The sequence below is a fragment of the Melanotaenia boesemani genome, chromosome 17, assembly GCF_017639745.1.
Source record: "Melanotaenia boesemani isolate fMelBoe1 chromosome 17, fMelBoe1.pri, whole genome shotgun sequence".
NCBI classification, from domain to species: Eukaryota; Metazoa; Chordata; class Actinopteri; order Atheriniformes; family Melanotaeniidae; genus Melanotaenia; species Melanotaenia boesemani.
This window is the reverse complement of record NC_055698.1, coordinates 33,549,552-33,575,477: the sequence shown is the minus strand read 5'-3', so window position 1 is coordinate 33,575,477 and position 25,926 is coordinate 33,549,552. Positions and strand designations below refer to the sequence as shown.

The 25,926-nt window shown below is 48.2% G+C and overlaps 2 protein-coding genes across 4 annotated transcripts in view; one reads left to right on the top strand and one right to left on the bottom strand.

Annotated features, from left to right (window-relative positions):
• Window positions 1-7,185: 7,185 nt before the first annotated feature.
• cdca8 (cell division cycle associated 8) lies at window positions 7,186-13,069 on the bottom strand. 2 transcript variants are annotated; one of them, XM_042012505.1, is made up of 11 exons: window positions 12,986-13,069; window positions 11,862-11,954; window positions 11,018-11,146; window positions 10,108-10,148; window positions 9,960-10,035; window positions 9,822-9,889; window positions 9,661-9,743; window positions 9,483-9,581; window positions 7,665-7,794; window positions 7,488-7,574; window positions 7,186-7,399 (listed from the first exon to the last, which is right to left on the bottom strand). In XM_042012505.1, exons 2-11 carry the CDS (start codon window positions 11,950-11,952, stop codon window positions 7,358-7,360), a joined length of 846 nt encoding a protein of 281 aa, XP_041868439.1. In that variant the 5' UTR covers window positions 11,953-11,954; window positions 12,986-13,069; the 3' UTR covers window positions 7,186-7,357. The 2 variants fall into 2 exon arrangements, with proteins under 2 accessions (XP_041868439.1, XP_041868438.1); XM_042012504.1 differs by lacking the exon at window positions 12,986-13,069 and adding an exon at window positions 12,195-12,323.
• Window positions 12,831-25,926, top strand: part of c19h1orf109 (c19h1orf109 homolog (H. sapiens)) — a 19,084-nt gene continuing 5,988 nt past the window's right edge. Inside the window, exon 1 of one of the 2 annotated variants that reach the window (XM_042012507.1) lies at window positions 12,831-13,287. In XM_042012507.1, coding sequence (XP_041868441.1) covers window positions 13,019-13,287 — 269 coding nt within the window. In that variant the 5' untranslated portion in view covers window positions 12,831-13,018. The remainder of the gene's footprint in view (window positions 13,288-25,926) is intronic. The other variant, XM_042012508.1, reaches the window with a different exon arrangement.

The following is a 25,926-nucleotide window of genomic DNA, read 5'->3' as shown; positions in this document are numbered from 1 at the left end:
CGATAGAAAACATGAGGAAGATGACGAGTTCAGCTCTGGAAGCTTCTGGTTCATGATGGAGGTCTGGTCTGGTTTGGTCCCCCCAAACAGAAAAGTTTGGGGGGACTGTTCACTGTGGAACAACAGGAATGTTACACACACCGCTGGACAGCTGCGTTATCGGTGTGTATCAGTTCTCCTGCAGAGCTTTCTCCAGTGGTGGACGTCATTCCTTCTGGCATCAGTGCTGCTGAAAGGCTCTGTTCCAGCTGGAAGTACGATGGATCCTCCTCACACATCTGGAGGAAAGATTTCTGCTGGTCGCTCAACAACAAACTTCCTGTCTCTGCTGCCCGGGTCGGTGTTATCGGACCCGTTCAGCTGGAGACGCACCGTGGAGAAGGGTTGGTCCTTACACGTCTTCTAACTAATGAAATTTCTTTAAGTTCTACTGATCAGATCAAACCTGCATTTCCTTTGTGCTCATTCGTTTATTCTCTAGCTGTTTATTTAAACCCTGTGTTGTAACTAACCTTTGTTCAATACAGCATAAAAACACCATATTGGAGTTTGATATGAAGTCACATGACCTGCGTTCGGGACCATTTCCACAGCGACATAAAGACAGAAGACGGTAAAACACACAGGAGGCTACAGCTCCGAGCCTCCACATCTGCAGCAGGTCTTCCTGTTTCAGGTTAAACCGGAGTTCCGTGCTTCCAGTTCAGCCCTGAGCCAAGCTGCTTTTTGTATTGGATCACTAAATAAAACAGTTTGAATCAGGTCTTTACGGCTAAAACAGAATATCCTCGTAACTTCATTTTAAAACCGCAGCTGAAGTAATTTCAGCTCGAGTTTAAACAGCTTTCCTTAGGAAGCCGTGAAGCAGCTTCAGTCTCTGAAGTTTCATACCTCCACACCTCCTCCCGACTTTACCGGGTCCTTCCCGCTGCGTCTCTCACGGCCCTGAAGGAGCGCACCTCTGGTTTCCATGGAAACGTGCTGCCTTCACCTGGGAGGAAAAAGTTTTAAATCAACTAAAAAAAAAATTCTGTTTGGTTTCTCTGAATTTTAGATTAATAAAAAACTATTTCTGTTCATCCCAGACCCCGCTGTACGCCTTACCGGGGTCACCGGGTAACCAGGGTCACCAGGGTAACCGGGTAATCGGGTCCATCCATGCAACACATGTCACTGCTCACTGAAAACCATCCGTGCAAAATAGCAATTTTCCACCAAGAGAATAAAACGGATCCGTTCAGGAAGAGGGAACGTTCTGAGTTGCCGAGCAGGTGCGCGAGGCTCGCAGGCGAGAGCTGGACTGTTCACACTGCTGACAGCAGCATCTGCCATGTGCAGAGGGGGGGGGGGGGGCAGGTCGCAGCCCCAGAGCATATGATACCCCAGGATCCAGCAGGGGTCCAAGGTGAGGCCCAGTCCGACCGAGTTTAATATCCAAGGTGGAAAGTAACGAGCTTAGTAAGACTAACAAGGCTGAACGAGGTCTGACAGCAGGTCCATGCATCAGCACATCACATGACTCATCAACATCACCTGAGTAAACAAAGTCATCAAAGGACAACAACTCAGTGGAAACAAGAAAAATTGAGAAAACCAGTCCTTACCCAGCTGTCTCTCCATCCAGGGGCATCCAGTCCGACCCCAGCATCCAGTCCGAGCCCAGCATCCAGTCTGAGCCCAGCATCCAGTCTGAGCCCAGCATCCAGTCTGAGCCCTACGGCCTTGACAAGTTTACCTCTACAGGAACTCCTAACATTTAGAAACTCAGCTTGAGGTGGAAACAGAAACCATCATCATCATCTTCACCATGAGGAAATGAAACAGCCAACATGAAAAACTTTCCATGGTGAAACGCTGCCACCTGCTGGTTTTTCTGTAGTACTGCAGTTGAATTACTTCTGATTTTATTTAAGCATTGGCAAAATTTCCAGGAGGGAGGCTTGATACAGGGAATGTCTCTCGGCCTCAACCACACACACGCCCGCCCACGCACACACACACAATATATAATTTTAAACACAAATAATTATTTTAATAATAATATAGTATGCAGGTGTTTCCCTCTTTAATCAAGAGTATAATTGTTTGACTTAACAGAAAGATTACTTGATTTCACTCTCAAATCTCATCTCTCAAAGCTCTAAAAGTCTCTTCTTGCTCTCAAATATATTTTGTTCTTTTCAAAACTCTGCTCCTCTTCTCCAGTTTAGGGTTGCAGGTTCAAATCTCTTGCGCTCCAGCTTGGTCTCTATACATTCGACTCAATCTCTGCTCTCACAACTTCTGCTCCTAGTTTCCTCTCTCTTGGGTTGCTGAATAAGCTGTCTGTCAAATGTCCTCCAACCAATAGAATACTAGATAAATGCTGACTGAGCAAATAGTACCCGCCTTCTTCAGATTTTCAAGATCCAGTGGGTCCACTGTGGGTGAGGTGCAGGGCTGGGGGTGGGCGATGAATGAATGAACGAATGAATGAATTTATTGTCATTGCACAACAATTACATCAATAATCATTGGCAGTGAAATTCTTAGATCCCAGGCTCTCCTAACGATGCTAAAAAGAATATAAACCCAAAAAAAATAGTCAAACACAAAAAGCAAGAACACTACAAATAAGTTATACAATAAAATACATAATAAGCAATGAGAAGATGTTATTTAAAGGCGGTGTTGCTGCTCACAGCATTTAGAAGTCTTATGACCTGCGAGCTGGTGGGACAGAATGCTGCCAAACCGTCGGCCAGACGGTTGCAGACAAGATAGTTTGTAACTGGGGTGTCTGGGGTCCTTAATGATTCTGGTGGCCTTACTCCTCCACCGCTGGGTGTAGAAATCCTCCATGGATGGCAGGACCATCCCGGTGATGTGCTGAGCAGTATTCACCACCCTCTGTAGAGCCTTGCGGTGAAGGGCGGTGCAGCTGCTGTACCAGGCGGTGATGCAGCCAGTCAGGACTGAGGACACAGCCCTGGGGGGCGCGGGTGCTCAGAGTCAGGGTGGAGGAGGTGGTGCCACCCATCCACACCACCTGTGGTCTGCCTGTCAAGAAGTTCAGGATCCAGTCAAAGAGGATGCTGTTGAGCCCGAGGTCTCTGAGCTTGGTGACAAGTTTGGAGGACACAGTGGTGTTAAAGGCTGAGCTGTAGACAATAAACAGCATCTCACATATGTGTCCATCTGGTCCAGATGGGAAAGGGCAGTGTGGAGGGTGAAGGTGATGGCATCTTCATTGACCTACTGGGCCTGTAGGCAAACTGAAGTGGGTCTAATGAGTCCAGGATGGAGGAAGTGATGAATGACTTGACTAACCGCTCAAAGCACTTCATGATGGTGGAAGTGAGGGCTTCTGGGCGGTAGTCATTCAGTAAAGGATTCTGGTCCTCTTGGGGACAGGGACAGTGATGGTCTTCTTGAAGCATGTGGGGACTACAGACTGAAGCAGTAACATATTGAAAATGTCTGAAAAGACGTCTGCCAGCTGGTCTGCCGGGGACACCGTCAGGTCCAGTAGCCTTATGTGTGTTTATCCTTCTTAAAGTTCTGCACACGTCTGGTTATCACAGGTGGGCAGTGGTCCTCCTGAGCCTTTTGTACCTCTGTATCTGTAGAGGTGTTCTCAAAGCCACAGAAAAGGTGTTCAGATCTTCAGGCAGAAATACAGACATCACCTCAGTACTGCTGCTCGACTTTTTGTAGTCAGTAAGAGTTTTTAATTCGGCCCACATGCTCCTGGTTTTGGAGTCCGTGTAATAAGACTCTACTTTGTCCCTGTATTGTCTCTTTGCGCTACATATAGCTTTCTGGAGCACGTACCTGGACTTCCAGGGATTCTAAATTGGAAATGTCTACACAGTAATCCTCGGTACGACGTCATCGATGCATTTCCCGATATAACCAATGACCGCGTCCGTGTTCACGTCAGTATCCTCAAACACACCCACTCTGTCGTGAGGGAGGGCCTTATTCGTGTTTGTGTAAGGGGTGTAAACATGATGGAGTGTGTTCTTGCCGGCGTAGAACAGCTGATGTGTTGGTGGTATCTAGGCAGGACTTTCCTCAGGTTGGTGCTGCTACAATAAACGCCGCGTCCGGCCATGAAGTCCCGGCCGGCATTGGATCATGAAGTGCTCCAGGTCCGGAGTACAGCCCGTAGAAATAATTCCCACATCTGAGCACCACTTGTTCACCATGAAACAGACACCACCTCCCTCGCTCTTCCCTGAATGTTTAGTCTGGTCCAGCTGATAAACAGAGAGTCCCTCGGGCATCCAGTCCAGTCGGTGCCACCTACGTGTATACACACACACACATATACTCCAGCATCCAGCTGGCAAAACTCAAGTACAAGCAGCACATTGAGGAGCACTTAATTGACAACAGCACGCAACATGTGGAAAGGCATCAAGACCACCACAGAGTCTGAGCCCGGAGACCAGCAGGTCAGCAGGACCAGCATTTCCTGCCTCAGTGATCGCCGCCCGGCACCCCAGCCATTATGAAGGTTTTCCAGTGGATCCTCCTAAAGCACATCAACATCATCCCTGCCAGCCTGGACAGCCTGCTATGGCCTACAGGGAGACCCACTCTACGGAGGATGCTGTTTCAATAGCACTTCTCATGGCTCCGACTCACCTGCAGCATCCCAACACCCGTGTTAGGACGCTTTTTGTGGACTTCAACTCAGCCTTTAACACCGTCCTCCCGGACCTGCTGGTCCTGAAGTTCCACAACCTGGTCTGCCAGCATCACTCTGCACCTGGATCAGGGACTTCCACACCTTCAGGTCCAGGTGGTGAGGATAGGGAAGTCAGCATCTTCACCACTGATCTTCATCGCTGGAACGCCGCAGGGTTGTGTGCTCGGCCCCACCCTCTTCACACAGGACAGCTCTGCCATCCACCCACCACCACGGCTGGGAAGTCTGTAGACGATCCCACCGTGGTGGGTCTCATATCCAACAACGATGAGACCTACAGAGAAGAGGTCCAGAGTCTCACAGAATGCTGGTCCAGGAACAATCTGGTTCTTATCAACAAGACCAGGGAGGTCCTAGTAGATTCCAGGAGGTCCAGGAAGACTGAGCACGCTCCTCTCTGCATCCACGGAGAGGCAGTGGAACGTGTGGACATCATGAAGTTCCTGGACATCCACATTTCCTCTGACCTCTCCTGGACTGAACACTTCCACCTGGTGAAGAAGCCCAACAACAGCTCCTCTTCCTCAGGAAGGTGAAGCGACGGGACTCTCTTCTCAGCTGCTGGTGAACTTCTACAGAACCTCCATGGAGAGCATCCTGTGTCTCAGAGTGATGGTACTGCAGCTGCACAGGACCAGAGGAGCTTAGCCCGGCTGGTGAGGACAGCTCAGGGGATTGTGGGCCGCCGTCTACCAGGTCTGGACGAGCTGTGGAAGCAGCAGCCCCCTGTAGTTTATCACCCCCCCAACAGTACTCACACACACACCCCTCCATCCTTGCAGCAGGATGAATTTCATCCAGCCGGTAAATTTCACTGTCTGCTGGGATTCTTGTTTTCTGTAAATATAGACGTGTTCTCATGTCTTTTATATCTTTATTTTTTTACTTTATATTTCATTGTTTAGAGTTTAGATGCTAAAATAACTCCATGTTTAACTTCGTAAACAACATTATGGTGCTTGCAATTATATTTTGTATAGTAATTAATAGTTATGACCAGCACTAGACAGGAGTATAATTGCTAGTGAAGCCAGTGTTAGTGGTGCAGAGAGATGTGAAACTGCAGCAGTCTGGACAACCCCGACGTTCCAAACTGTCCAAGCAAAGTCCTCCGATGAGGGCTGGAAGATGCTCCCAGGAAAGAGCTGCTGCATTCGGTCAGTTGCCCCGGTTTAGAACTGGATTGGGGGTTCTGATTAGTTCTGTTCTACTCATCTGGAAGGACTCTCAGTCCTGCAGGGTCCAGTCAGCTGATGTCCTCTGATGGACAATGAGTCCAAATAAAAACTGTCCCCTGAACCACCGTCACTGCTTCCTTCAATAAAACCATCTCCATCCATATTTTCCTTCTTATCATGAAAACACTTTGAACTTCTTTATTAAAACCAAACTGGTTGTCTGTTCCAATGCTGCAGGTTTCTCCTTTCAAACGTTGCAGCTTTAGAGACGAGCGAACATGAAACCAGTCTGGCTGAAGCTGGATTTCTACTCGTGCGGCGTCTGCGTGCGGTCGGTTAGCGTAGCCATCGCGCGGCGTTGTTGGCAGGTGTACTATCAACACGCAGCAGGACAACAGTTCCAATTTAGTAAAGTATACGAAGCGAAATATTTCTTGAGCCTTTCCGGCATATTTATTTATGGCAAAGAAAAACACTGCTCTTGATAAAACGTCAGGTTGAGAGAGCGGGCCAAGAGAGCTTGCCAAAAAAAAAACATTCATTTATATATGGGGTGTGACATCACCAGTAACTGTCCCCCTCTGGGAAGATCAATCACACCCCCTTGTGGAGGGGGGGGTCAGGTATACCGTACAGAATACATTCAGTCATACCTATTATGTCAACAGGCGTCTGCGTGCGGTCGGTTAGCGTAGCTGTCGCTGGTGAGTTTGCTCTCCACTCAAGCGTAGGGGGAACGAGTCGTTTTGGTGTCGTGTTGCAGTTTCTCCTTCTGACCTGAAGGTGGCAGCAGGGGTGGTATCGGCTGGTAAACTCACCAGGTCGGAGTTCTTTTGATGGTTCTCTTCAGTTCAGTACGTATTTCCTGTTTTAAAACAACAAAGGCGTCCAGTATGGTTCAGTGTCTTTATTAGCTTGTGGAAAAAAATGAAGAAATAATTCAGCCTCTCATCAACTTGATCCACTGGGTGTTGTTTTAAAAATGGTGGCTACTACACAAATTCAACAGGAAGATACAGAAATCTGGAAATGCGTAATCCCAAATTGACCAATCATAAAGAAGTTCTTCCGTGTAATAGCCTGCATAGTAGGGGTGTGTGTCAGGTTTGGAAGAGGCGTACATCTGGCCTCTGTGGAGCTACGCAGCGCCTACGGCAGCGAAGCAGTGCGAGTATAAATCCAGCTTACAGCTAAAGCAGGAACAGGAATTCATTTCTAGAAACCTGGAGGACTTTTCAGTTAAAGGTGATGAAATAAAAGCCACCAGATTAAACTGCAACGTCATCTCATGTTTCAGCTGGAGCATCTTAAAGGTTTCACCTTTGTTTTAATTACGTTTCTACAAGTCTGGAAATAAAACGTGGAAAATGAGAGATGTGGCAAGATAAACCAGATGATACAAAAAACAGAAAAAAATCCACAATAAAACAACTACGTTGGACCCCTGAGGCGGTTCTCCAGGAGAAGAAAAGTGAGGCTGGAATCAGTTTCTTTCCATCGTCCCGCAGAAAGAAGTGAGGCGGTTCTGTGAGGAAAGAAGAAAACCAAGTTAATCACAGCTGTGGTGATGATGATGATGAGGTGGTGATGATGATGAGGATGTGATGGTTTACCTGCAGCAGCTGGATGCTCCTCAGAGCCGTCTCATCCAGCAGAGATAGGTCCACCGAGTCCATCTGACTGGCCAGCAGCTGAATGCTCTGCAGAGAAGTTACAGCAGGTTTAACTGGTTTATCTCCAGCCGCACCAGTTCATCCCTCCTTCTCCGAGCCAGGGAACCCAGCACTCACCTCTCCATTGCCGATGGGAACGTTAATGACGATGTCATCGCTCCCCGCTGCGATGGGAGAGCCGTTTACAGAGATGCTGTACACCCTCTCTTTGTGGCGAGGAACTCTCACAGCCGGAGTCTTGGGAAGTCTGTAGACATGCACGAGCCCATTTACATGAGCATCAAAGTCCTGGGATCTGATCCGACACGTCTATGTACATTCTGAAATACAATATTCAAAAATCCGTATCTACATTTACCAGTCCATTGTCAGATTTACTTAGGAGGACTTACACGTGTGATGACATCACTTCCTGTTATTACTGTTACCATCAGGCTGTGTTGAACATGGCAGAGCCTGCGATCTTAGCGTTAGCCGCTAATGTGGAGCCTGCGGTCTCAGCGTTAGCCGCTAATGTGGAGCCTGCGGTCTCAGCGTTAGCCGCTAATGTGGAGCATGCGGTCTCAGCGTTAGCTGCTAATGTGGAGCCTGCGGTCTTAGCGTTAGCCGCTAATGTGGAGCATGCGGTCTCAGCGTTAGCCGCTAATGTGGAGCATGCGGTCTCAGCGTTAGCCGCTAATGTGGAGCATGCGGTCTCAGCGTTAGCCGCTAATGTGGAGCATGCGGTCTCAGCGTTAGCCGCTAATGTGGAGCATGCGGTCTCAGCGTTAGCCGCTAATGTGGAGCCTGCGGTCTCAGCGTTAGCCGCTAATGTGGAGCCTGCGGTCTCAGCGTTAGCCGCTAATGTGGAGCCTGCGGTCTTAGCGTTAGCTGCTAATGTGGAGCATGCGGTCTCAGCGTTAGCCGCTAATGTGGAGCATGCGGTCTCAGCGTTAGCCGCTAATGTGGAGCATGCGGTCTCAGCGTTAGCCGCTAATGTGGAGCCTGCGGTCTCAGCGTTAGCCGCTAATGTGGAGCCTGCGGTCTCAGCGTTAGCCGCTAATGTGGAGCCTGCGGTCTCAGCGTTAGCCGCTAATGTGGAGCCTGCGGTCTCAGCGTTAGCCGCTAATGTGGAGCCTGCGGTCTCAGCGTTAGCCGCTAATGTGGAGCATGCGGTCTCAGCGTTAGCCGCTAATGTGGAGCCTGCGGTCTCAGCGTTAGCCGCTAATGTGGAGCCTGCGGTCTCAGCGTTAGCCGCTAATGTGGAGCATGCGGTCTCAGCGTTAGCCTCTAATGTGGAGGCTGCGGTCTTAGCGTTAGCCGCTAATGTGGAGCCTGCGGTCTTAGCGTTAGCCGCTAATGTGGAGCCTGCGGTCTCAGCGTTAGCCGCTAATGTGGAGCCTGCGGTCTCAGCGTAAGCCGCTAATGTGGAGGCTGCGGTCTTAGCGTTAGCCGCTAATGTGGAGCCTGCGGTCTTAGCGTTAGCCGCTAATGTGGAGCCTGAGGTCTTAGCGTTAGCCGCTAATGTGGAGCCTGCGGTCTTAGCGTTAGCCGCTAATGTGGAGCCTGCGGTCTTAGCGTTAGCCGCTAATGTGGAGTAATTCAGACCAGATCTGAACATCCTAGTCCTGCAGCACCTGGTCTGATGTAGTCTCAGCAGTGGATTCGCTCCTCAGCGGCGCCAGGCTGCGTCTCTAAACATTTACAACATTTCCGTGGGATAGGAACATACAGTATGAATCAGTGTAAATCCCGCCCCCTCCTAGTTTAGTTCGGGTTAAAAAGCCAACTTATTGATTAGTTCGGGTTCACTAACTTACCCTGCATCCCACCAACCAACCTGATGTACCGGAGACCACGCGTGTTATATGTGCGGTCTAGCATCTGATTGGTTAGTCATGTGTTTGGTTGAAGAGGCTGACCCGGTACCATGGTGGGGCTCAAGGTTTGGCTTACCTCGGGTCAAAGCGTGGGGTGATGAGGGGAGTCGCTCCCATCATCAGGGACGAGTCCAGCATGGTCCTGGCAGGAGTGACCAAAGGCTTCCTGCTGGACCTGAATCCAGACACACATGTCAGCACCCCCATCATCGGCCCAGCACACTCCAGGACGACAGAACCAGGACAGAACTCACCGTCTGATGCCGGTGCTCTGCTTGCTGCTTGTCAGCGCCTTGGCCCGTTTGGATGTGGTCGGAGGTTTTTTGGTGGCTCTGGTCTGAATGGACAAACACACAGAAATCAGCCCCTCCCCCCGACATGGTGGATCTCTGAGGGGGAATGAGTCGGTTTTTACCCTGTGGGTCGTACTCGGGGTGTTCTCGGCCTCCGAGCTGAATTTGGATCCAGCTTTCTTCTTCGCTGCTGTGAGTTGAGCAGAACAGAGTCTGTGATTCTTTTCAGAGAACATGAAGAAGAAACTGCCTGAACTTACTTTTCTTGACAGATTTCAGGAGGACGGTGTGGTCTTCAGTGACGACGTTGTCGACGGCGGCCGCCTCCTCTTCTCTCTGGTAGCAGAAGTTAATGTTTAACAGAGCAGAGACAACCTGAAGCTGGAGGCACACCGAAGGTCAGCTCACCTTCACGCTGTCCACCTCAGGAATCTTCGGTTTGTCCACCTCTGCCGAGACAGGAAGATGATTTCAGGACAAACACAAAACTCTCTGATCATTAACCCCTAAAACGCCAAGACATTTTTATTTTCTTTTATATAAAAATGATCACAGACCAACAGTGACCAAACCTTTTCTCATCTCATCGTTCTCTCAAGTCTTGGCTTTCAGGAGAAAAAATATTGTTATTGAAACAAACACACAACAGAAACTATTTCCATGTTTCCACTTTTTCCTCATTTCCAGTTATTCCTGCTACTATTTACCTGCTATCCTCACTAAACCAACTCCAGTTCAGCTGCTTTGTGGCGCCACCGTGCATCAGAAACGTCTTCTTGGCTTTATTCCAGCCATAGAGGAGCATTATTTTTCTTCTTTTCACACACACACATAGAACTTTCTGCTCACTGGTTGATCTTTGGCTGCTCCTGATTGGACGTTACCGTCAATCTAAGCTCTCTGATTGGTGGAAAGTCTGACAGGAAGTGGCTTCATCGTCATGTCCAGGTCTAAATAGAGGTCTCTTAGCAACATAGTAGTGATGGTGATGTTTTTATGGTGAAATGTGATAAATAATGCTGTTATCATGGATCATTGTGGATTTACCAGATAGAGTCTCTGAATAAAACTACATTTAGTGGCTGGATTGTAAACCTCCTGGACGGGATAGAAATGCTGGAAAACTTCTGTAGCTCAGCTAAAGGGTTAAATATCCATAACATTTACCCCACAGAGAAACACACCACCGCTCCTGGTGGAGGAGGAGGACCTTGGGGAGATCTGCTGGAGGTTTAAGGGTTGAATTATTTCTTTTTTTAAACAAACTGTACAGAATCTGTTGTTTGCTCATCTTGTGCTAGTGTGTTTGTTGACTCACTGATGTTCTCCAACCAGATCATCTGCTTCACAGCTCTGGGTAGTTTGATAAGAGCCATTTCGTAGCCATTGTCTATGTCCGCCAGCATCTGGTTGATCTTCCCTTTGAGCTGGTTGACTCTGCTCTGCACTGTTCAGGAAGAAGAGCCACAGATTACATCCTCCTCAAACACCATACACACACATGCAGGCAAGTTAAAAAAGATAATCATGAGAATAATCTGCATGTAATTCATGATGTCGTTATTCATAATCATTTAAAACAACATATCATGCACAACAGTAAAATACCACGAAAAAAAGGGAAATTCTGAGCCAGAGAAAAACATTATGGACCGACAATCTATAGCCTCAGTAACAATGTATGTGTACACATACACACACACATACACACACAAGTAAAATACATCATTTATTAGGAGCAGAATTGTTAATCAGTCCACGGGGATCTTAACCCAGCGACTCTTCTTCTGTTGTTCCGACACATTTTTGTAACCTGGCTGCAGTTAATGAAAAGTATTTCCTGGACGCACCTTTATTAATTACAGTGTAAATGACATCTGAAAACGTTATAAAGGCTGTTTGGCTCATCCTGACACCACAGCAACTCATCCAGCTCAGATTCATCCTAACAGCGAGGTCTGAAGGGCTTCGCTCCTTCTGCTGCTAACAGCTAACATGCTTGTAAATTTAGATGAAAACTCATTTCGTTTTCCCTTTTCATTTTTATAGAAATTATAGCTGCAGTATATTGTAGGAGTCATTTTACTCTTTAAAGTGTGGACGTAGTCTGATACCTAAAGTATAAATAGTCCTTATTTCTGACAGTTTTTGTTTGTTTTTACCTTCAATGTCGAAATCTTCCAGAAAAACTTCCAGTTTCACCCACTTCGTGTTGTTCTTCCGCTGTTTCGTGGTCCTCTTCCTGGGTGCCATGTCTGCAGGTCAAACGTTTTCACACAACATGAAACATAAAACAATACTTTCATTTAACAGCTCGTTTCATCAACTAAGCTGCAGCTGCGGACGTTGCCAGCTTACAGTCGCTGCTAGCTTGCTAGTTAGCATCGTCACGAGCTTGTCCCGCGGTTTTATTGATCAGCCGCTCAGTTCATCATAAACCACATCGGATCATTAATTTGTCCGTATTTTAACGGGTTTAATATCATATTTAATACCTGATGTGATGACTCTTCCTCTTTGTCCTAGTGACTCTCCCTCCTTCACAAAGTCGTTTTCAAATATCTGCGCGAGGGGAAGACGTATCAACTCAGCCAATGAAGACGCACGTTTGCTGTGCGTCACCAGAAAACAGTGCGTATGGGATGATGCATTCTCAGACAACTGGGTTTTCTTCTTTGTAAGTATCTTACAGGAATAATAATAATAATAATAATAATAATAATAATAATAATAATAATAATAATAATAATAATAATAATAATAATAATAATAATAACAATAATAATAATAATAATAAAAACTAATCACAAAAATAATTAAAAAACAGATAATTAAATTTCTAACTTTCTCAGACCAGAAGCAAAATGTTACGCCCCGCCCCCTAAAGAGACCGCTTACTGTAAATGCAGAAATGTTCTTTTTGTATTTCTCATCAAATGGGGCATCGTGCGCAAACTTTTCTCTCACTTAATTTTATCTTGTGATTAATTATTGTCGTACATGACTATGTTTGTTGTTAATAATAAACTAAACTAAGCATTTCTTTATCTGCGCATCGAGCGCGGCCTGTGGAAGTTTAAATTGACCTGAAGAATTTTAAACTCCATTTTTCGAGGTACCCCGAAGGCAGCATCCGTCAGTGTTTACATCAGAAGACCGGAAGGGGGTTTGAGCAACATGGCAGAAAAGTGTTTCAGCGTGGAGATTCAACTGGAGCGGATGAAAAACGATTTAAAGCCGCATTTTGGCCCAAACTGAAGGAGGATAAGAACAGAGAGACCCTGACCCAGAGGCTGCTGCTCTCTGACACCCACCAGAGATGTCCAAACCGGCTGTTACCTCCCTCCAGCAGGCTCTGAGAAGAGGCTTCGTGACTCTGGACAACAATCAGGCGGTTTGGAGGAGCGGGATAGCGGAGTGCAGCCCGCTGCTGGAGTCTCTGAAGAACCTGGCGGAGCAGATGAGAGCCCTCTCCAGCGTCCGGATCTCCAGCACGCCGCTCAAAGACTTCCCGGAGCTGCAGGAACGGCTTCAATTCAAGCTGCTGCAGGCCGCAGACACAGTGCTGGGGAAACTCAGCGAGAAGATGTGAGAAACGCACACACACTCACACACCTGCTCACACAGTCACACGCTGGAAGATGGATGGATGCTTTATTGATCATGTGAGGGAAATATTCCTTTTACAGCAGCTATCACATTAAGATACATAAAGAACAGGCATGTAAGGAAGATAGTTTATTTTATCACGTGACACAACCACAGCACACCTACTGGCTGACACACAATCTTTTATTCAGTACACCTGCAGGTCACATGATCAGGTAGATCACATGATCAGCACATGCCATCATGAACAAAGCTAAACATTCTCAGGGGCATTATATAAATAATAAATAAAAATGAGAGCACATCTCTCAATAACAGAGTAAACACAGCGAAATAAAAGATAAACTCAATATATATAGTAAAGAAGCCTCAAAACACACAAATAAATAAAACACCTCTACACACAGACTAGAACCATGGTGGTGGATGGTGTGTGTGTTTGGGTGAATGCAAAGAGGATGATCAGCGCTCACATGGAGGAGTTATTGATCGGGGTTATTGTGAAAGGAAGGAAGGATTCCTGAACCTCCTGACGGTGACTGTGGATGATGTGGGGAGTCGTCCATAATGGAGACCTGCTGGTTCAGGGACCTCCTGTCTCTGACTGTCTCCAGGTTGTATCCATTGATCTTACCAGCCTTATGGATCAACTTATTGATCCTGCTGCTTCCCTGGAGCTGATGCTGCTCCCCAGCACACCCCAGCATGGCCACCACCGACTGGAAGAACATCTCCAGCAGTTTGCTGCAGACATTGAAGGATGTGAGTTCTCAGGAAGGAGAGCACACAGCAGCTGTGCTGATCCTCCGGTCAAGGCCGCTGTCCACGTCCACCCCCAAGTATTTATAGCTGTCCACAACCTCCACCTCCTCACCAGGATCCTGATGGTCTGGTTTCCAAGCATCTCCTTCGTCTTCTTCACATTCAGAAAGAGAAGTTCCTGCTGGTGTTCCTCCTCCAGTCCATCTCTGATCCATCCGACCGCCGCAGAGTCTTTCTGCAGGTGGAACGAGTCAGAGGTGTGTTTAAAGTCGGGGGTGTGTTTAAAGTCGGAGGTGTGTTTAAAGTCGGAGGTGTGTTTAAAGTCGGAGGTGTGTTTAAGGTCGGAGGTGTGTTTAAAGTCGGAGGTGTGTTTAAGGTCGGAGGTGTGTTTAAAGTCGGAGGTGTGTTTAAAGTCGGGGGTGTGTTTAAAGTCGGAGGTGTGTTTAAGGTCGGCGTGTGTTTAAAGTCGGCGTGTGTTTAAAGTCCGGGGTGTGTTTAAAGTCGGAGGTGTGTTTAAAGTCGGAGGTGTGTTTAAAGTCGGAGGTGTGTTTAAAGTCGGAGGTGTGTTTAAGGTCGGGGGTGTGTTTAAAGTCGGGGGTGTGTTTAAGGTCGGAGGTGTGTTTAAGGTCGGAGGTGTGTTTAAAGTCGGCGTGTGTTTAAAGTCGGGGGTGTGTTTAAGGTCGGAGGTGTGTTTAAGGTCGGGGGTGTGTTTAAAGTCGGAGGTGTGTTTAAGGTCGGAGGTGTGTTTAAAGTCGGCGTGTGTTTAAAGTCGGAGGTGTGTTTAAGGTCGGGGGTGTGTTTAAAGTCCGGGGTGTGTTTAAGGTCGGCGTGTGTTTAAAGTCGGAGGCGTGTTTAAAGTCCGGGGTGTGTTTAAGGTCGGAGGTGTGTTTAAGGTCGGGGGTGTGTTTAAAGTCGGAGGTGTGTTTAAGGTCGGAGGTGTGTTTAAAGTCGGCGTGTGTTTAAAGTCGGAGGTGTGTTTAAGGTCGGCGTGTTTTTAAAGTCGGGGGTGTGTTTAAGGTCGGAGGTGTGTTTAAAGTCGGGGGTGTGTTTAAAGTCGGCGTGTGTTTAAAGTCGGGGGTGTGTTTAAGGTCGGAGGTGTGTTTAAAGTCGGGGGTGTGTTTAAAGTCGGCGTGTGTTTAAAGTCGGGGGTGTGTTTAAGGTCGGGGGTGTGTTTAAGGTCGGAGGTGTGTTTAAGGCGGGGGTGTGTTTAAAGTCGGGGGTGTGTTTAAAGTCGGCGTGTGTTTAAAGTCGGGGTGTGTTTAAGGTCGGAGGTGTGTTTAAGGTCGGGGGTGTGTTTAAGGTCGGGGGTGTGTTTAAGGTCGGAGGTGTGTTTAAGGTCGGAGGTGTGTTTAAGGTCGGGGGTGTGTTTAAGGTCGGGGGTGTGTTTAAGGTCGGAGGTGTGTTTAAGGTCGGAGGTGTGTTTAAGGTCGGAGGTGTGTTTAAGGTCGGGGGTGTGTTTAAGGTCGGGGGTGTGTTTAAGGTCGGAGGTGTGTTTAAGGTCGGAGGTGTGTTTAAAGTCGGAGGTGTGTTTAAGGTCGGCGTGTGTTTAAAGTCGGAGGTGTGTTTAAGGTCGGAGGTGTGTTTAAAGTCGGGGTGTGTTTAAGGTCGGGGGTGTGTTTAAGGTCGGGGGTGTGTTTAAGGTCGGAGGTGTGTTTAAAGTCGTGGGTGTGTTTAAGGTCGTGGGTGTGTTTAAGGTAGGGGGTGTGTTTAAGGTCGGGGGTGTGTTTAAGGTCGGAGGTGTGTTTAAGGTCGGAGGTGTGTTTAAAGTCGGAGGTGTGTTTAAGGTCGGAGGTGTGTTTAAGGTTGGAGGTGTGTTTAAAGTCGGGGGTGTGTTTAAGGTCGGCGTGTGTTTAAAGTGGGGGGTGTGTTTAAGGTCGGAGGTGTGTTTAATGTCGGAGGTGTGTTTAAAGTCGGGGGTGTGTTTAAAGTCGGCGTGTGTTTAAAGTCGGGGTGTGTTTAAGGTCGGGGGTGTGTTTAAGGTCGGGGGGGTGTTTAATGTCGGAGGTGTGTTTAAAGTCGGAGGTGTGTTTAAGGTCGGAGGTGTGTTTAAGGTCGGAGGTGTGTTTAAGGTCGGAGGTGTGTTTAAGGTCGGGGGGGTGTTTAAGGTCGGAGGTGTGTTTAAAGTCGTGGGTGTGTTTAATGTCGGTGGTGTCTTTAAAGTCGGAGGTGTGTTTAAGGTCGGAGGTGTGTTTAAGGTCGGAGGTGTGTTTAAGGTCGGGGGTGTGTTTAAGGTCGGAGGTGTGTTTAAGGCGGGGGTGTGTTTAAGGTCGGAGGTGTGTTTAAGGTCGGCGTGTGTTTAAAGTCGGAGGTGTGTTTAATGTCGGTGGTGTGTTTAAAGTCGGAGGTGTGTTTAAGGTCGGAGGTGTGTTTAAGGTCGGAGGTGTGTTTAAAGTCGGGGTGTGTTTAAAGTCGGGGTGTGTTTAAGGTCGAGGGTGTGTTTAAGGTCGGGGGTGTGTTTAACGTCGGAGGTGTGTTTAAGGTCGGGGGTGTGTTTAAAGTCGGGGTGTGTTTAAGGTCGGAGGTGTGTTTAATGTCGGAGGTGTGTTTAAGGTCGGAGGTGTGTTTAAAGTCGGAGGTGTGTTTAATGTCGGAGGTGTGTTTAAGGTCGGAGGTGTGTTTAAGGTCGGAGGTGTGTTTAAAGTCGGAGGTGTGTTTAAGGTCGGAGGTGTGTTTAAGGTTGGAGGTGTGTTTAAAGTCGGGGGTGTGTTTAAGGTCGGCGTGTGTTTAAATTGGGGGGTGTGTTTAAGGTCGGAGGTGTGTTTAATGTCGGAGGTGTGTTTAAAGTCGGGGGTGTGTTTAAAGTCGGCGTGTGTTTAAAGTCGGGGTGTGTTTAAGGTCGGGGGTGTGTTTAAGGTCGGGGGGGTGTTTAATGTCGGAGGTGTGTTTAAAGTCGGAGGTGTGTTTAAGGTCGGAGGTGTGTTTAAGGTCGGAGGGTTGTTTAAGGTCGGAGGTGTGTTTAAGGTCGGGGGGGTGTTTAAGGTCGGAGGTGTGTTTAAAGTCGTGGGTGTGTTTAATGTCGGTGGTGTCTTTAAAGTCGGAGGTGTGTTTAAGGTCGGAGGTGTGTTTAAGGTCGGAGGTGTGTTTAAGGTCGGGGGTGTGTTTAAGGTCGGAGGTGTGTTTAAGGCGGGGGTGTGTTTAAGGTCGGAGGTGTGTTTAAGGTCGGCGTGTGTTTAAAGTCGGAGGTGTGTTTAATGTCGGTGGTGTGTTTAAAGTCGGAGGTGTGTTTAAGGTCGGAGGTGTGTTTAAGGTCGGAGGTGTGTTTAAAGTCGGGGTGTGTTTAAAGTCGGGGTGTGTTTAAGGTCGAGGGTGTGTTTAAGGTCGGGGGTGTGTTTAACGTCGGAGGTGTGTTTAAGGTCGGGGGTGTGTTTAAAGTCGGGGTGTGTTTAAGGTCGGAGGTGTGTTTAATGTCGGAGGTGTGTTTAAGGTCGGAGGTGTGTTTAAAGTCGGAGGTGTGTTTAATGTCGGAGGTGTGTTTAAGGTCGGAGGTGTGTTTAAGGTCGGAGGTGTGTTTAAGGTCGGAGGTGTGTTTAAGGTGGGAGGTGTGTTTAAGGTCGGAGGTGTGTTTAAGGTCGGAGGTGTGTTTAAGGTCGGAGGTGTGTTTTAGGTCGGAGGTGTGTTTAAGGTCGGAGGGGTGTTTAATGTCGGAGGTGTGTTTAATGTCGGAGGTGTGTTTAAGGTCGGAGGTGTGTTTAAAGTCGGGGTGTGTTTAAAGTCGGAGGTGTGTTTAAAGTCGGGGTGTGTTTAAAGTCGGGGTGTGTTTAAAGTCGGAGGTGTGTTTAAGGTCGGAGGTGTGTTTAAAGTCGGAGGTGTGTTTAAGGTCGGGGGTGTGTTTAAAGTCGGAGGTGTGTTTAAGGTCGGAGGTGTGTGTAAAGTCGGCGTGTGTTTAAAGTCGGGGGTGTGTTTAAAGTCGGGGGTGTGTTTAAGGTCGGCGTGTGTTTAAAGTCGGCGTGTGTTTAAAGTCGGTGGTGTGTTTAAGGTCGGGGGTGTGTTTAAGGTCGGAGGTGTGTTTAATGTCGGAGGTGTGTTTAATGTCGGAGGTGTGTTTAAGGTCGGGGGTGTGTTTAAGGTCGGAGGTGTGTTTAAAGTCGGAGGTGTGTTTAAGGTCGGAGGTGTGTTTAAAGTCGGAGGTGTGTTTAAAGTCGGAGGTGTGTTTAAGGTCGGCGTGTGTTTAAGGTCGGAGGTGTGTTTAAGGTCGGAGGTGTGTGTAAAGTCGGCGTGTGTTTAAAGTCGGAGGTGTGTTTAAGGTCGGGGGTGTGTTTAAGGTCGGAGGTGTGTTTAAAGTCGGAGGTGTGTTTAAGGTCGGAGGTGTGTTTAAAGTCGGAGGTGTGTTTAAAGTCGGAGGTGTGTTTAAGGTCGGAGGTGTGTTTAAGGTCGGAGGTGTGTTTAAGGTCGGAGGTGTGTGTAAAGTCGGCGTGTGTTTAAAGTCGGGGGTGTGTTTAAAGTCGGGGGTGTGTTTAAGGTCGGCGTGTGTTTAAAGTCGGCGTGTGTTTAAAGTCGGAGGTGTGTTTAAGGTCGGGGGTGTGTTTAAGGTCGGAGGTGTGTTTAAAGTCGGAGGTGTGTTTAAGGTCGGAGGTGTGTTTAAAGTCGGAGGTGTGTTTAAGGTCGGAGGTGTGTTTAAGGTCGGAGGTGTGTGTAAGGTCGGCGTGTGTTTAAAATCGGGGGTGTGTTTAAAGTCGGGGGTGTGTTTAAGGTCGGCGTGTGTTTAAAGTCGGCGTGTGTTTAAAGTCGGAGGTGTGTTTAAGGTCGGGGGTGTGTTTAAGGTCGGAGGTGTGTTTAAAGTCGGAGGTGTGTTTAAGGTCGGAGGTGTGTTTAAAGTCGGAGGTGTGTTTAAAGTCGGAGGTGTGTTTAAGGTCGGAGGTGTGTTTAAGGTCGGAGGTGTGTTTAAGGTCGGAGGTGTGTGTAAAGTCGGCGTGTGTTTAAAGTCGGGGGTGTGTTTAAAGTCGGGGGTGTGTTTAAGGTCGGCGTGTGTTTAAAGTCGGCGTGTGTTTAAAGTCGGAGGTGTGTTTAAGGTCGGGGGTGTGTTTAAGGTCGGAGGTGTGTTTAAGGTCGGAGGTGTGTTTAAGGCGGGGGTGTGTTTAAAGTCGGGGGTGTGTTTAAAGTCGGCGTGTGTTTAAAGTCGGGGTGTGTTTAAGGTCGGAGGTGTGTTTAAAGTCGTGGGTGTGTTTAAGGTCGGAGGTGTGTTTAAGGTCGGGGGTGTGTTTAAAGTCGGAGGTGTGTTTAAGGTAGGGGGTGTGTTTAAGGTCGGGGGTGTGTTTAAGGTCGGGGGTGTGTTTAATGTCGGAGGTGTGTTTAAAGTCGGAGGTGTGTTTAAGGTCGGAGGTGTGTTTAAGGTCGGAGGTGTGTTTAAAGTCGGAGGTGTGTTTAAGGTCGGAGGTGTGTTTAAGGTCGGAGGTGTGTTTAAAGTCGGGGGTGTGTTTAAGGTCGGAGGTGTGTTTAAAGTCGGAGGTGTGTTTAAGGTCGGAGGTGTGTTTAAGGTCGGAGGTGTGTTTAAAGTCGGGGGTGTGTTTAAGGTCGGCGTGTGTTTAAAGTGGGGGGTGTGTTTAAGGTCGGAGGTGTGTTTAATGTCGGAGGTGTGTTTAAAGTCGGGGGTGTGTTTAAAGTCGGCGTGTGTTTAAAGTCGGGGTGTGTTTAAGGTCGGGGGTGTGTTTAAGGTCGGGGGGGTGTTTAATGTCGGAGGTGTGTTTAAAGTCGGAGGTGTGTTTAAGGTCGGAGGTGTGTTTAAGGTCGGAGGTGTGTTTAAGGTCGGGGGTGTGTTTAAGGTCGGGGGGGTGTTTAAGGTCGGAGGTGTGTTTAAAGTCGTGGGTGTGTTTAATGTCGGTGGTGTGTTTAAAGTCGGAGGTGTGTTTAAGGTCGGAGGTGTGTTTAAGGTCGGAGGTGTGTTTAAGGTCGGGGGTGTGTTTAAGGTCGGAGGTGTGTTTAAGGCGGGGGTGTGTTTATGGTCGGGGTGTGTTTAAGGTCGGAGGTGTGTTTAAGGTCGGCGTGTGTTTAAAGTCGGAGGTGTGTTTAATGTCGGTGGTGTGTTTAAAGTCGGAGGTGTGTTTAAGGTCGGAGGTGTGTTTAAGGTCGGAGGTGTGTTTAAAGTCGGGGTGTGTTTAAAGTCGGGGTGTGTTTAAGGTCGAGGGTGTGTTTAAGGTCGGGGGTGTGTTTAACGTCGGAGGTGTGTTTAAGGTCGGGGGTGTGTTTAAAGTCGGGGTGTGTTTAAGGTCGGAGGTGTGTTTAAGGTCGGAGGTGTGTTTAAGGTCGGAGGTGTGTTTAAAGTCGGAGGTGTGTTTAATGTCGGAGGTGTGTTTAAGGTCGGAGGTGTGTTTAAGGTCGGAGGTGTGTTTAAAGTCGGAGGTGTGTTTAAGGTCGGAGGTGTGTTTAAGGTCGGAGGTGTGTTTAAAGTCGGGGGTGTGTTTAAGGTCGGCGTGTGTTTAAATTGGGGGGTGTGTTTAAGGTCGGAGGTGTGTTTAATGTCGGAGGTGTGTTTAAAGTCGGGGGTGTGTTTAAAGTCGGCGTGTGTTTAAAGTCGGGGTGTGTTTAAGGTCGGGGGTGTGTTTAAGGTCGGGGGGGTGTTTAATGTCGGAGGTGTGTTTAAAGTCGGAGGTGTGTTTAAGGTCGGAGGTGTGTTTAAGGTCGGAGGTGTGTTTAAGGTCGGAGGTGTGTTTAAGGTCGGGGGGGTGTTTAAGGTCGGAGGTGTGTTTAAAGTCGTGGGTGTGTTTAATGTCGGTGGTGTCTTTAAAGTCGGAGGTGTGTTTAAGGTCGGAGGTGTGTTTAAGGTCGGAGGTGTGTTTAAGGTCGGGGGTGTGTTTAAGGTCGGAGGTGTGTTTAAGGCGGGGGTGTGTTTAAGGTCGGAGGTGTGTTTAAGGTCGGCGTGTGTTTAAAGTCGGAGGTGTGTTTAATGTCGGTGGTGTGTTTAAAGTCGGAGGTGTGTTTAAGGTCGGAGGTGTGTTTAAGGTCGGAGGTGTGTTTAAAGTCGGGGTGTGTTTAAAGTCGGGGTGTGTTTAAGGTCGAGGGTGTGTTTAAGGTCGGGGGTGTGTTTAACGTCGGAGGTGTGTTTAAGGTCGGGGGTGTGTTTAAAGTCGGGGTGTGTTTAAGGTCGGAGGTGTGTTTAATGTCGGAGGTGTGTTTAAGGTCGGAGGTGTGTTTAAAGTCGGAGGTGTGTTTAATGTCGGAGGTGTGTTTAAGGTCGGAGGTGTGTTTAAGGTCGGAGGTGTGTTTAAGGTCGGAGGTGTGTTTAAGGTGGGAGGTGTGTTTAAGGTCGGAGGTGTGTTTAAGGTCGGAGGTGTGTTTAAGGTCGGAGGTGTGTTTAAGGTCGGAGGTGTGTTTTAGGTCGGAGGTGTGTTTAAGGTCGGAGGTGTGTTTAATGTCGGAGGTGTGTTTAATGTCGGAGGTGTGTTTAAGGTCGGAGGTGTGTTTAAAGTCGGGGTGTGTTTAAAGTCGGAGGTGTGTTTAAAGTCGGGGTGTGTTTAAAGTCGGGGTGTGTTTAAAGTCGGAGGTGTGTTTAAGGTCGGAGGTGTGTTTAAAGTCGGAGGTGTGTTTAAGGTCGGGGGTGTGTTTAAAGTCGGAGGTGTGTTTAAGGTCGGAGGTGTGTGTAAAGTCGGCGTGTGTTTAAAGTCGGGGGTGTGTTTAAAGTCGGGGGTGTGTTTAAGGTCGGCGTGTGTTTAAAGTCGGCGTGTGTTTAAAGTCGGAGGTGTGTTTAAGGTCGGGGGTGTGTTTAAGGTCGGAGGTGTGTTTAATGTCGGAGGTGTGTTTAATGTCGGAGGTGTGTTTAAGGTCGGGGGTGTGTTTAAGGTCGGAGGTGTGTTTAAAGTCGGAGGTGTGTTTAAGGTCGGAGGTGTGTTTAAAGTCGGAGGTGTGTTTAAAGTCGGAGGTGTGTTTAAGGTCGGCGTGTGTTTAAGGTCGGAGGTGTGTTTAAGGTCGGAGGTGTGTGTAAAGTCGGCGTGTGTTTAAAGTCGGAGGTGTGTTTAAGGTCGGGGGTGTGTTTAAGGTCGGAGGTGTGTTTAAAGTCGGAGGTGTGTTTAAGGTCGGAGGTGTGTTTAAAGTCGGAGGTGTGTTTAAAGTCGGAGGTGTGTTTAAGGTCGGAGGTGTGTTTAAGGTCGGAGGTGTGTTTAAGGTCGGAGGTGTGTGTAAAGTCGGCGTGTGTTTAAAGTCGGGGGTGTGTTTAAAGTCGGGGGTGTGTTTAAGGTCGGCGTGTGTTTAAAGTCGGCGTGTGTTTAAAGTCGGAGGTGTGTTTAAGGTCGGGGGTGTGTTTAAGGTCGGAGGTGTGTTTAAAGTCGGAGGTGTGTTTAAGGTCGGAGGTGTGTTTAAAGTCGGAGGTGTGTTTAAGGTCGGAGGTGTGTTTAAGGTCGGAGGTGTGTGTAAGGTCGGCGTGTGTTTAAAATCGGGGGTGTGTTTAAAGTCGGGGGTGTGTTTAAGGTCGGCGTGTGTTTAAAGTCGGCGTGTGTTTAAAGTCGGAGGTGTGTTTAAGGTCGGGGGTGTGTTTAAGGTCGGAGGTGTGTTTAAGGTCGGAGGTGTGTTTAAAGTCGGAGGTGTGTTTAAAGTCGGAGGTGTGTTTAAGGTCGGAGGTGTGTTTAAGGTCGGAGGTGTGTTTAAGGTCGGAGGTGTGTGTAAAGTCGGCGTGTGTTTAAAGTCGGGGGTGTGTTTAAAGTCGGGGGTGTGTTTAAGGTCGGCGTGTGTTTAAAGTCGGCGTGTGTTTAAAGTCGGAGGTGTGTTTAAGGTCGGGGGTGTGTTTAAGGTCGGAGGTGTGTTTAAGGTCGGAGGTGTGTTTAAGGCGGGGGTGTGTTTAAAGTCGGGGGTGTGTTTAAAGTCGGCGTGTGTTTAAAGTCGGGGTGTGTTTAAGGTCGGAGGTGTGTTTAAAGTCGTGGGTGTGTTTAAGGTCGGGGGTGTGTTTAAGGTCGGGGGGGTGTTTAAGGTCGGGGGTGTGTTTAAAGTCGGAGGTGTGTTTAAGGTAGGGGGTGTGTTTAAGGTCGGGGGTGTGTTTAAGGTCGGGGGTGTGTTTAATGTCGGAGGTGTGTTTAAAGTCGGAGGTGTGTTTAAGGTCGGAGGTGTGTTTAAGGTCGGAGGTGTGTTTAAAGTCGGAGGTGTGTTTAAGGTCGGAGGTGTGTTTAAGGTCGGAGGTGTGTTTAAAGTCGGGGGTGTGTTTAAGGTCGGAGGTGTGTTTAAAGTCGGAGGTGTGTTTAAGGTCGGAGGTGTGTTTAAGGTCGGAGGTGTGTTTAAAGTCGGGGGTGTGTTTAAGGTCGGCGTGTGTTTAAAGTGGGGGGTGTGTTTAAGGTCGGAGGTGTGTTTAATGTCGGAGGTGTGTTTAAAGTCGGGGGTGTGTTTAAAGTCGGCGTGTGTTTAAAGTCGGGGTGTGTTTAAGGTCGGGGGTGTGTTTAAGGTCGGGGGGGTGTTTAATGTCGGAGGTGTGTTTAAAGTCGGAGGTGTGTTTAAGGTCGGAGGTGTGTTTAAGGTCGGAGGTGTGTTTAAGGTCGGAGGTGTGTTTAAGGTCGGGGGTGTGTTTAAGGTCGGGGGGTGTTTAAGGTCGGAGGTGTGTTTAAAGTCGTGGGTGTGTTTAATGTCGGTGGTGTGTTTAAAGTCGGAGGTGTGTTTAAGGTCGGAGGTGTGTTTAAGGTCGGAGGTGTGTTTAAGGTCGGGGGTGTGTTTAAGGTCGGAGGTGTGTTTAAGGCGGGGGTGTGTTTATGGTCGGGGTGTGTTTAAGGTCGGAGGTGTGTTTAAGGTCGGCGTGTGTTTAAAGTCGGAGGTGTGTTTAATGTCGGTGGTGTGTTTAAAGTCGGAGGTGTGTTTAAGGTCGGAGGTGTGTTTAAGGTCGGAGGTGTGTTTAAAGTCGGGGTGTGTTTAAAGTCGGGGTGTGTTTAAGGTCGAGGGTGTGTTTAAGGTCGGGGGTGTGTTTAACGTCGGAGGTGTGTTTAAGGTCGGGGGTGTGTTTAAAGTCGGGGTGTGTTTAAGGTCGGAGGTGTGTTTAATGTCGGAGGTGTGTTTAAGGTCGGAGGTGTGTTTAAAGTCGGAGGTGTGTTTAATGTCGGAGGTGTGTTTAAGGTCGGAGGTGTGTTTAAGGTCGGGGGTGTGTTTAAAGTCGGAGGTGTGTTTAAGGTCGGAGGTGTGTTTAAGGTCGGAGGTGTGTTTAAGTGGGAGGTGTGTTTAAGGTCGGAGTGTGTTTAAGGTCGGAGGGTGTGTTTAATGGTCGGAGGTGTGTTTAATGTCGGAGGTGTGTTTAAGTCGGAGGTGTGTTTAAAGTCGGGGTGTGTTTAAAGTCGGAGGTGTGTTTAAAGTCGGGGTGTGTTTAAGGTCGGGGGTGTGTTTAATGTCGGAGGTGTGTTTAAGGTCGGAGGTGTGTTTAAGGTCGGAGGTGTGTTTAAAGTCGGAGGTGTGTTTAAGGTCGGAGGTGTGTTTAAAGTCGGAGGTGTGTTTAAGGTCGGAGGTGTGTGTAAAGTCGGCGTGTGTTTAAAGTCGGGGGTGTGTTTAAAGTCGGGGTGTGTTTAAGGTCGGAGGTGTGTTTAAAGTCGGAGGTGTGTTTAAGGTCGGGGGTTGTGTTTTAAGGTCGGAGGTGTGTTTAAAGTCGGAGGTGTGTTTAAGGTCGGAGGTGTGTTTAAAGTCGTAGGTGTGTTTAAAGTCGGAGGTGTGTTTAAGTCGGAGGTGTGTTTAAGGTCGGAGGTGTGTTTAAGGTCGGAGGTGTGTGTAAAGTCGGCGTGTGTTTAAGTCGGGGGTGGTGTTTAAAGTCGGGGTGTGTGTTAAGGTCGGCGTGTCGTGTTAAAGTCGGCGTGTGTTTAAAGTCGGAGGTGTGTTTAAGGTCGGGGGTGTGTTTAAGGTCGGAGGTGTGTTTAAAGTCGGAGGTGTGGTTTAAGGTCGGAGGTGTGTTTAAAGTCGGAGGTGTGTTTTAAAGTCGGAGGTGTGTTTAAGTCGGCGGTGTGTTTAAGGTCGGAGGTGTGTTTAAGTCGGAGGTGTGTTTAAGGTCGGAGGTGTGTTTAAGGTGGGAGGTGTGTTTAAGGTCGGAGGTGTGTTTAAGGTCGGAGGTGTGTTTAAGGTCGGAGGTGTGTTTAAGGTCGGAGGTGTGTTTAAGGTCGGAGGTGTGTTTAATGTCGGAGGTGTGTTTAATGTCGGAGGTGTGTTTAAGGTCGGAGGTGTGTTTAAAGTCGGGGTGTGTTTAAAGTCGGAGGTGTGTTTAAAGTCGGGGTGTGTTTAAAGTCGGTGTGTTTAAAGTCGGAGGTTGTGTTAAGGTCGGAGGTGTGTTTAAAGTCGGAGGTGTGTTTAAGGTCGGAGGTGTGTTTAAAGTCGGAGGTGTGTTTAAGGTCGGAGGTGTGTTTAAAGTCGGGGGTGTGTTTAAAGTCGGGGGTGTGTTTAAGGTCGGCGTGTGTTTAAAGTCGGCGTGTGTTTAAAGTCGGAGGTGTGTTTAAGGTCGGGGGTGTGTTTTAAGGTCGGAGGTGTGTTTAATGTCGGAGGTGTGTTTAAGGTCGGAGGTGTGTTTAAGGTCGGGGTGTGTTTAAGGTCGGAGGTGTGTTTAAAGTCGGAGGTGTGTTTAAGGTCGGAGGTGTGTTTAAAGTCGGAGGTGTGTTAAAGTCGGAGGTGTGTTTAAGGTCGGCGTGTGTTTAAGGTCGAGGTGGTGTTTAAGGTCGGAGGTGTGTGTAAAGTCGGCGTGTGTTTAAAGTCGGGGTGTGTTTAAGGTCGGGGTGTGTTTAAGGTCGGAGGTGTGTTTAAAGTCGGAGGTGTGTTTAAGGTCGGAGTGTGTTTAAAGTCGGAGGTGTGTTTAAAGTCGGAGGTGTGTTTTAAGGTCGGAGGTGTGTTAAGGTCGGAGGTGTGTTTAAGGTCGGAGTGTGTGTAAAGTCGGCGTGTGTTTAAAGTCGGTTGGGGTGTGTTTAAAGTCGGGGTGTGTTTAAGGTC

What these genes read in the sequence shown, in the direction of transcription:
- cdca8 (XM_042012505.1), bottom strand. Translation starts at nt 11,952, where the DNA reads ATGGCACCCAGGAAGAGGACCACGAAACAGCGGAAGAACAACACGAAG. An exon ending in CCCCGAGTACGACCCACAGG is followed by an intron (nt 9,744 to 9,821) that starts GTAAAAACCGAC and finishes TTGTCCATTCAG; the next exon opens with ACCAGAGCCACCAAAAAACC. An exon ending in ACCCCACGCTTTGACCCGAG is followed by an intron (nt 7,795 to 9,482) that starts GTAAGCCAAACC and finishes GCATGTCTACAG; the next exon opens with ACTTCCCAAGACTCCGGCTG.